Consider the following 9,678-nt stretch of genomic DNA (forward strand, 5'->3'; position numbering starts at 1 on the left):
CCAATTGAGTTTTTGGAGTATCCAAATCCAATCCATTTTCCTAGATGGATCCAAATTTGGTATCAAAAGGACGCGACTAGTAATGAAGGAACCTCGGGACTTCAAAATGCCATGACGTGTACTTTTTTTTAACCAAACTTTACGGACCAAATCTTCATGGATATTTTATATTCATTCAGGTCAGGAAACTGCGATTCGCAACAAAACCTGGAGCCGAAAACCCCTCGCAGGACGAATAAGGCACGAGTTTCAGCCCACCAAGACAACGATTAACGACCTGCAACGATTAACGAGCGAAGAGCGTTGTCGTGGAAGGAAACGCCAAAAGGTGTCACGCGCGTGAGGCCCACACGTATGCGCCGCGGCGGGCCCGGCACGTGCACGCGCGGGGCACCTGCCGCCGAGCTGGGCCGCGCGCGGTGGACGCGGCCGAGGCCGCCCGCAGTGGCCCACTCCGGATCCGCGTCACCCCGTCGTCGCCTCCGCCCCGCAGCCCGGCAGCCGGCAGCCGGTAGCCGCAGCTATAAAATGCGAGCTGCCCTCCTCCCGCCTCCTCAACGAACGCATCCACACCACACCAATCATTTCTTTCCCACAATCTCCAGCCTCTGCTGCGAACTGATCGCGTTCTTGATAATCACCACGTCGTCATCAGTCGACCGACCGATCGGACGCTCTCTTTGCTACTGATGGCGAAGCCCAGCGTGGCGGTGCCGGAGGTTGGCGTGCCAGCAGCGCAGGCGGCGTGCCCCTGCCCGGGGACGACGCTGTTCCCGTACCCGCCGCCGCGTGGCGCCGGGATCGCAGCCGCCGTCGTGCGGCGCGTGGAGCTCGGCGCGGGCGCGGCGGGGCTGCTGGGCGGCGCGTGCTGGGGCGTGGAGTCCATGCGCGCGTCGTCGCCCACGCACGCCAAGGCCGCGGCCGCGCTCGCCGCCGGCGCCGTGGACGAGGAGCGCGCCGCGTGGATGGTGCGGCACCCGTCGGCGCTGGGCAAGTTCGAGCAGATCGTGGCGGCGTCCGAGGGCAAGCGGATCGTCATGTTCCTGGACTACGACGGCACGCTGTCGCCCATCGTGGACGACCCCGACGCCGCCTTCATGAGCGAGACGGTGAGCAGACAACTATAAGCGTTAGCTGCGTACTGGCCACTACTACCTCTTATTCGATCGGTCGTCGATGCTCAGGCTCACAAGTGTTTGTTGTTTTTTTGGCCAACAATTAAGCAGATGCGGATGGCCGTGCGTAGCGTCGCCAAGCATTTCCCGACGGCGATCGTGAGCGGCCGGTGCCGCGACAAGGTATCCACCAAAGCATCCCATTATATGGCCGGACTTCATCGATGACGCACCCACCATCGCCGACGACGACGGAAACTAACTAACCGAGGTTTTCATTCCAACGCACATGCAGGTGTTCGAGTTCGTGAAGCTGGCGGAGCTGTACTACGCCGGTAGCCACGGCATGGACATCAAAGGTCCAGCCAAGGCCTCTTCCCGGCACGCAAAGGCCAAGGCAAAAGGAGTTGTGTTCCAGCCGGCGAGCGAGTTCCTGCCCATGATAGAGGAGGTGCACGAGCGCCTGGTCGAGACGACGCGCTGCATCCCGGGGGCCAAGGTGGAGAACAACAAGTTCTGCGTCTCCGTCCACTTCAGATGCGTCCACGAAAAGGTTAACTAACAAATGGCCGTCGTTTTCTCTTGCCGTTTTCAGCTTTATCTGTCTTCGCCCGTGCCCAACCGCGCTGCATTGTAGATTATCGGCAAATTAATACAACTCCAAATCCAGCACTAGCTAGTAACCTCCACGCATCGCCAATTCGTCATGATTAATAACCGAGATGATCTATCTATCGTCAGATGTGGGGCGAGCTGTCAGAGTCGGTGAAGGCCGTGCTGCGCGAGTACCCGAAGCTGCGGCTGACTCAGGGGCGGATGGTGCTGGAGGTGCGTCCCACCATCAAGTGGGACAAGGGCAAGGCCCTGGAGTTCCTGCTGGAGTCGCTCGGCTTCGCGGACTGCAGCAACGTGCTGCCCGTGTACATCGGCGACGACCGCACCGACGAGGACGCCTTCAAGGTGCTCCGTCGCCGGGGCCGGGGCCAGGGCCAGGGCCAGGGCGTCGGGATCCTCGTGTCCAAGCACCCCAAGGAGACCACCGCTTCCTACTCGCTCCAAGAGCCCGCCGAGGTCAGTGATCCAGCAGCCTATCACACCTGGACCACCACCAGCACCAGGCGACAGAGACCACTAGTTGCGGTCGCGGCCGATCTCACGTCCTGTGCAGCCGCCGCCAAGTGCGTACTCGCCGACCTACGCCGCCGCCGCTGATTCTATCTGCTTTGTGCATGATGCGCAGGTGATGGAGTTCTTGCTGCGGCTCGTCGAGTGGAAGCGCCTCTACAGGGCCAGGCTCAGGCTGCAATGAGACGACAGACGACGCAACGGGTCAAGCGAACTGCCTTCCAAGTGCCAGTTAAGAGATCCTGCTACGTGAAATCGTGAGTGCCAGAGAATTTGGCACTGATTGTCTCTACTGTCCCGTAGTCATCTGTTTTCCTCTCCCTTCTTTGTTTTCCCTGGGCCCCCCTCTGGCCTCTGCTAGGGGTGTGTGAGTGTTTAACAAGAATGCATGTACATTAGTATTACCTAATAGTAGTTAACTAATGATATATATATATATATATATATATATATATATATATATATATATATATATATATATATATATATATATATATATATATATATATATATATATATATATATATATATATAGCTACTACCCTATGGCTGGCCATAAAATAACTTATTCTATAGCTATTTTGAGTTACGATAATTACTATGTTAATTTACGAGATTATAGTAACTCCTTACTAAGTGGTTTACTATAACGTTATGGTAAATATCCTCATGTGTTATAACCCAACTATCGTAAATATGTATTGACATTATCGTAAATTAGTATATAAAATTATCGTAAATGAAAGTGGCTACAGAATAACTTATTTTATAGTTGCCTACTAAATATATATATACAAGAGGGAAGAATCAAGCAACGAAGACCGAAAAAAAGTATGTGTCTCGTTCCAATTCATTCATCAGTTTACTTCGGTGAATGTGTTGTACTGTTGTCAAAAGCCAGTTTCTTCCTGATGTGGATGCATACACGCAAAACTAATTAAGGCCCCCTTTTTTACAAGTACAATGCAGACTCTGAAAGAGACGTATCTAAGAGAATAAATAGGTACTACATAGGAGCCTTAGCTTTCGGTGGTACTAGATTAGTTCAAAAATACTTACATTAAATTCAAAAAAAAATACTTACATTGCTAATAAGAGCCTGATGAAGCATCGAAACCTGCAATGCGGATTTGTACTCTGTACATTTCTCAACCAGACATGCAAGTATGCAACTGCTGCTAAACAAAATGTTTGGAATGCTTGACCAAGCCAAGGGACCAAATGTTAGGCTTACTCTGCAAAACTTGCCGAAGCTACGCTTCGCAATATTTGGCGTCGACCAAATAGGTCCTATTGTGATATCATAGATCACACTCGATCGGAGTTATTAGAAGTGCAAAATTGTAGATTCTACCGACACAAACCACACAACCGTTCCAATTAATTTAGTTCATCATAGAGTTTTTTTTTAAACGAATCTAGCAGAAGAACTACCGATTATATTAAAAACGAGATAAAGCTCATACTAAGCGGTATGACAAATCAACAAACACCTTCAAAGAGTCAACAACTACCACAACTACTGGAAGCAACTATCAACTACACAATAGCCACCGGTTAGACAAGGGTCTCAACATGCGCTACACAACACCGTCTTGGCACTCCATAAGCCCCATACCAACACTACTGGAAACTCGAATTGTTCTGTGGGTGATAAATTTTTCTGTGCGTTTGTTTCGGTACGCACAGAAAAATTACGATTTTTCTGTGGATTTCAAAATATCCCCACAGAAAAATACGAAAACCCACAGAATAATTGTATGATTTTTCTGTGCGTGACAATACACACACAGAAAAAATCAACACTCACAGAAAAATGAAACTTATTCCGTCGGTTCTTTAAAAACGTACAGAAAAAATGATATACACGCACAGAAAAAATGTTATTATTCTGTCGGTATTTTAAAACACACAGAAAAAACATAGACACGCACGGAAAAAAAACCAAGATTTCCTAACCCTAACCCGCCGCGGACTCGCCCGCTCGGCTCCTCACGCACGCACGCTCCCAGCCTCCCCTTCTTCTTCCCCGCCGCACCCTCCCCTCCCCTCCCCAGCCCCCCACACTCCCCTCCACTCCTCCCGCACCCGCACCCGCCCATCCTCCGCCGGATCCCGCCCCTCCCCTCCCCCCCTTCTTCCTCGGTGCGGCCGGTGCCGCCCCCTCCCTCTCCCCCCCTCCCCTACCTTCTTCCCGAGATCCGACGCGGCCGGCGTTCCCCGGCGCGGCCCCTCCCCTCCCGCTCCGCACCGGCGAGATCCGACGGCCGGTGCCGCCCCCTCCCTCTCCCCCCCTCCCCTACCTTCTTCCCCGGCGCGGCCCCTCCCCTCCCGCTCCCCACCGGCGAGAACCGGCGCGGCCGGTGCCGCCCCCTCCCTCTCCCCCCTCCCCTACCTTCTTCCCCGGTGCGGCCCCTCCCCTCCCGCTTCCCGTTCCCCGGCGCGGCCCCTCCCCTCCCGCTCCCCACCGGCGAGATCCGGCGCGGCCGGTGCCGCCCCCTCCCTCCCCCCTCTCCCCTACCTTCTTCCCCGGTGCGGTCCCTTCCCTCCCGCTTCCCGTTCCCCGGCGCGGCCCTCCCCTCCCGCTCCCCACCGGCCAGATCCGGCGCGGCCGGTGCTGCCCCCTCCCCTACCTTCTTCCCCAGCGTGGCCCCTCCCCTCCCGCTCCCCACTGGCCTAGATCCGGCGGCCGGTGCCGCCCCCTCCCTCCCTCTCTCCCTCAACGGCGAGATCCAGGGAGGGGGCTCCGCGGCGGTGCACCCCAGGCGGCGGTGGGGACAGCTGCGTGGGCCAGGGGTGAGCTGCAACCCCCTGGCCAAGAGCGGCAGGCAGTGCTGGTGGTGCGGTTGTGGTGTCGACGTGCCTTTTTTTATTTTTTTATAAGAGCTTCTATTAGCTGTATAATTAGCGAGTAATTTAATTCGTGCTTTGCTGCTTTGCTTCCGTGCTGCTTGAGAATTTCAGTATAACATGGTCAAATTGTTATCCGGTACTTGGACTTTCAGTATAACATATCCTTGATGGTAAATTAACTGAACAAAATTTGCAAATGTTTGCTCACTACAAGTTAATATGTCATCATCTGTGTGGATTGATATGCTTTGCTCTTTTTATAGACAAAATCAAACTTCATCTGCAATGGTTGGGGTTCACAGTTTATGGATGCATATGTAGCATGTCTTTCTTTTTCCAATTGTTGCTTTGCCTATCAGAACTATTATGTCAGCATATGCCTCTATGGTAATGCTTGCCTTGCTCCATTGCGTTAGTAGTAGTTGTCCTATAGATGTAGCTGCAAGATCTTGTTATTCTTATGATAAAAAAATCTAGCACCTTTGGTTGGTCAGATTGGTGACGCCCGTGGAAGTTACTAGTATATATCAACCTGATCAATCATTTTGATATGTGATATTTGCGGAGCTGAGATGATATGAAACCCCAGTCTCGTGCCGCGCCGCTCTCCCCTTCCCTAACTATGCCTTGTGACTTTTTTGTTTTGTACTACTCTTGAGTGGCTGTGATGAATCAAGTTTCCATTAGAAAACTTCTACACTTTAGTACCTTATGAGCTGGTACTTGGGATATTTTGTTCTGTTTGCTGCTTAACTAGGATGGCTTGTACCAGTACAAGCAACCAGTTCTGTAGCCAGTTCAATTCCCATTAGAGAGAGAATTAAATTAAGTTCCAGATGAAATTAAGTTGCAGTTGTCATGCTGATAATGGGTAAATCTGAGCCATTTCTCGAGTTCTTTTGCTCTTGTTCTTTTGCTCCAGATGAAATATATGTAGTTAGGACTTGAATGTTTGTTCAGATTGGATCAGGTTTGGCTCCTCTTTCTTGTGTGACAATTTGATTGTCGCCACCTATACGGTGCACAAGTGAGTTTTCTACAGCAGTTTTGTTTCCTTAAGACATTAACACAATTGTACCTCACAGGCTACATATAATTATGTGAACCTAGAACCTGCTACATTAGCCAATTAATCTGCATTCTGCAGTAGGAAGAAATTGAATCTAGCTCAGCTACTAGAAGGTGTGGGTATACACCCCTAACCTCTCTAGTTTATGTCTATTTTACCTTGAATTTGGGTGCCCATTTTCTTTTTAATACAAAACTATAGTCTTGTTTGTGAGTTCTCATCATCGCACAGTTTCACACTTTTTTCTTTTAGTAGTTCCCATTTTCTGCAGAATTCTGTGCCTTCTTGGAGGGTACATTTTGATTGGAGCAGTTTACAGATACTATTTCCTGGGCATTCATTCTGTAGAGGTAAAGCTTGTCTTTCAAGAGTCCTCCATTTATATGCCTCATTCGTTTTATGTCAAATTATATGGAGTATGATGTTATTTGCTTGGTAAGGCTAGTTGTAACTCTTATGGTTTCTCATCAATAAGCTCTGATCCATAGCTTTAATCACTAGAGTTACATGAAAAATCTCATTAACCCAACTACCAATTCACTGATACATCTGCATGCGTGTGCGCATTTTTGTTTCCTGAAATCTATAGGGAAAAGTACCATTTCGTCCTAACTTTGTGCTAGATAACTTTTCATTAATGTTCCCTAGCACTGGGAATGGTCTCAAGAAAACTTATACTAATAATTTGTTAAAATTTGTATTAGTCTTGAGTTGGACCAACTCCTCAAGGCAGGATTTCAAAATTAATTTGGACTGTAGCTGAGCCCACTGTTTAGAGACCACAAGTTTAATCTCGTAATTGATTTGATTCCAGCTTCATGTTTCTTGAATATACGTACCGACTAGTGAAAATATTGTTTGCTTGTGGACAACAAGGTCCACCTGGTAAGTGAAGTTTGATTTTGTACTCCGACTTTTATGACATTATGTGTTGTCGAAAAGTTCAATTGCTCCTGCTGATGAGATTAACACTGAGCTTTCATTGTAGCTGGAAAAATAACAGGCATGAACTGCTTCACCATGCCAACAACAGCCATGCATAGTCTGTGCACATTCTTGCCTTGGCCCTTTCATTGTAGCTGTTGTTTGCATATGCATTTTAATTGTGCAAGCAATGCACATGCTCTAGAAATTCATAAGATGAAATATATATTCTACTGCTCGGCTTCAGTCTCAAGCAAGTCTTTACTGCCTTACTGGTGCATCTCACTGCCTTACTGGAAGTACAGTATAAAAATAGATGCTACATTTGTTTATATTTACCTGCATCTCACTGTTCTACATAGATTGAAGCTCATTATTCAGGTTCTTGGACTTTGGAATATTTGATGTTTTTCATGGTCTGAAGCTTATAGTGAACTGTTCTGTCTCTCTCAGGTTTATGCTAGTGAAATTAGAAGAGATATGGAAGGAGGTTCAGTGCCCTATCTGCTTAGGTGAGAATATCCTTTCTCATTCTTCAGTTTTCTCGCATGACTGAAGCATTCATATTAAGGAGCTGTGTTTGTGTATTGGATACTAGCTGTTTGCTAGTACAAACTCATCTTCTAGTCAATTGTAGCACAATAATATGGCTGCCTTGTATCATATATATACATGTCATTTTTTATGGTTCACCCTAGATGTTGAAAGTTTGAGAATTCCATTGCTTGATTTGCATCATTTTCTATCAGATGATGATAATATGGCTGCCTTGTATCATATATATACATGTTATTTTTTATGGTTCACCCCAAATGTTAGAAGTTCGAGAATTTCATTGCTTGATTTTCATCATTTTCTGTTAGATGACGATATGCCATAGCAGCTAATCCTTCGATTATGCAGGCATTATCCGGAAGACAAGGACAATTATGAAATGTTTGCACCGGTTATATAGAGACTACATTGACAAATCTATGCAGAGTGATTGGAGATGAATGGTTATGTGTGTAGCTACTGCATATATCGTCATCAAATGGCTTGTTGTAAAGACATACAATACCTTTTGTTGAGCATTGAACTATCTGTGTATGTGCTATATCTATGTAAAGGCATCTGACTTGCTAATACATGAATGAATCAATATTTGTTAATTTGATTATGTTGTGATGAAATTACAGTATGGACAGTCTATATTTAATATGTTGTTGCTACTGTTCTGTTTCTATATAATTATTGTATCCAATTTGTTGCATGGTTAAGGGTTTTCTGTTGGTTTTACTATTATTTTTCTGTGCGTTAACCGAGACCGACACAACATTTAAATTTAATATGGCTTAACGTAATTTTTCTGTGCGTGTAACACCCACAGAAAAATCATTTTCCTGTCGGGCTTTTCTTTTTTCTGTGAGGATCAACGCACACAATATTTAAATTTAATATGGGCTAACGCAATTTTTCTGTGCGTGCGAGACCCACAGAAAAATTATTTCGGACTGGTGAACCCGTCATTATATTTCTGTGGGTATTTTTTTGAGGTTTTTATGATGGTATTACGTATTTTTCTGTGTGTTTTCGCACACACAGAAAAATGCGAGATTCCAGTAGTGAATAACAACCGGTTGCCACACTGCACCACCATCATAGGATGGCAAAAGTAGAAAGTCAAAAAGCCACTGTCGTCGCTTGCGCTATCCTTTTCGACGATGTTCATCATAGTTTGCTACAAATTGTGTAGTATCATGCTGCTGGAACCGCTTGTGCCATCTCTCGACGTTGTCACACATCCGAGTAACCCTTGCCACGCAAGGCTAGCCACCATGGTTCATTGCATGACGCCATACAGATACATAAGCTCTGCATCTAGTCATAATCATGTCATCCATTTCCATCGAGATATATATATATATAGCGTGGCTCTCGTAGCCATGTCGCCTCGTGAAAAAAGCATTAGATGCACATGGGGGCGTCCAAAAGACATCAGGAGGTCTCCTTGCATTGGAACACCCGCTGCTATGCAAAAACCGCCCACCACTACACCAAAAAGGTCACTTCGGAAACGCACCTCTGCTGGCCACCTCCTCCGGCGCCGGCCTCCTTGGCAACTTTGCAGACACCACTAGCATACGGATCCACCAAATAGTTATCCTGAATTGCCATGCAGAAGTCTTGCCCTCCAATTTCTACGCCAACACCTTCTAATGGCAGCCTTCTGTCACTGCGACCATCCACGCCTTGAGTCCTCGACTTGACCTCCACCCTTATCGATTCAATTCCAGCCTCCAGAGGGATCACCAACACCATTGAAGCACCACCGCCGCCACCAAACTAGCCACCACCATACTCTTCTGGCATATGCCTCTGAATGTGCCGCTAACGACGACACCACCGTCCTCTGCCCTCCACGTACAGACTTCTCACCGAGCACCACCCTCTTGTACACCCTCTCGAGAGAGGAGCTCCAACATGATGCCTTGCCATTGTTTTTTTTTAACAAGCCACCACAGCCCTTGTGCCTTGACAGCCTTGCCTCACCACCGGGCGAAGATCTGGAAAGCGGAAGTCACCATCCGCGTGCAGTACTGGCGTGCTGTT

The 9,678-nt window shown here is 47.7% G+C and overlaps 1 protein-coding gene and 1 long non-coding RNA gene across 2 annotated transcripts; both read left to right on the forward strand.

Moving 5' to 3' along the window:
* Positions 1 to 571: 571 nt before the first annotated feature.
* LOC136551683 (probable trehalose-phosphate phosphatase 7) lies at positions 572 to 2,644 on the forward strand. Its single transcript, XM_066543227.1, has 5 exons — positions 572 to 1,109; positions 1,227 to 1,298; positions 1,411 to 1,668; positions 1,857 to 2,186; positions 2,356 to 2,644. The coding sequence occupies exons 1-5, from the start codon at positions 690 to 692 to the stop codon at positions 2,422 to 2,424; spliced, it is 1,149 nt and encodes a 382-aa protein (XP_066399324.1). The 5' UTR covers positions 572 to 689; the 3' UTR covers positions 2,425 to 2,644.
* A 4,797-nt stretch (positions 2,645 to 7,441) lies between these two features.
* On the forward strand, positions 7,442 to 8,213 carry LOC136551684 (uncharacterized). Its single transcript, XR_010782657.1, has 2 exons — positions 7,442 to 7,598; positions 7,990 to 8,213. It is a non-coding gene; the product is annotated as an uncharacterized lncRNA (long non-coding RNA).
* The last annotated feature ends 1,465 nt before the right edge of the window (positions 8,214 to 9,678 follow it).

This window comes from Miscanthus floridulus, chromosome 4, assembly GCF_019320115.1.
Source record: "Miscanthus floridulus cultivar M001 chromosome 4, ASM1932011v1, whole genome shotgun sequence".
In the NCBI taxonomy this organism is placed as follows: Eukaryota; Viridiplantae; Streptophyta; class Magnoliopsida; order Poales; family Poaceae; genus Miscanthus; species Miscanthus floridulus.

Bases quoted from the DNA above. Each gene is read 5' to 3' on its own strand.
- LOC136551683 (XM_066543227.1), top strand. From the start codon at position 690: ATGGCGAAGCCCAGCGTGGCGGTGCCGGAGGTTGGCGTGCCAGCAGCG. The intron at 1,299-1,410 runs GTATCCACCAAA...ACGCACATGCAG, and splicing joins GCGGCCGGTGCCGCGACAAG to GTGTTCGAGTTCGTGAAGCT. The intron at 1,669-1,856 runs GTTAACTAACAA...ATCTATCGTCAG, and splicing joins TCAGATGCGTCCACGAAAAG to ATGTGGGGCGAGCTGTCAGA.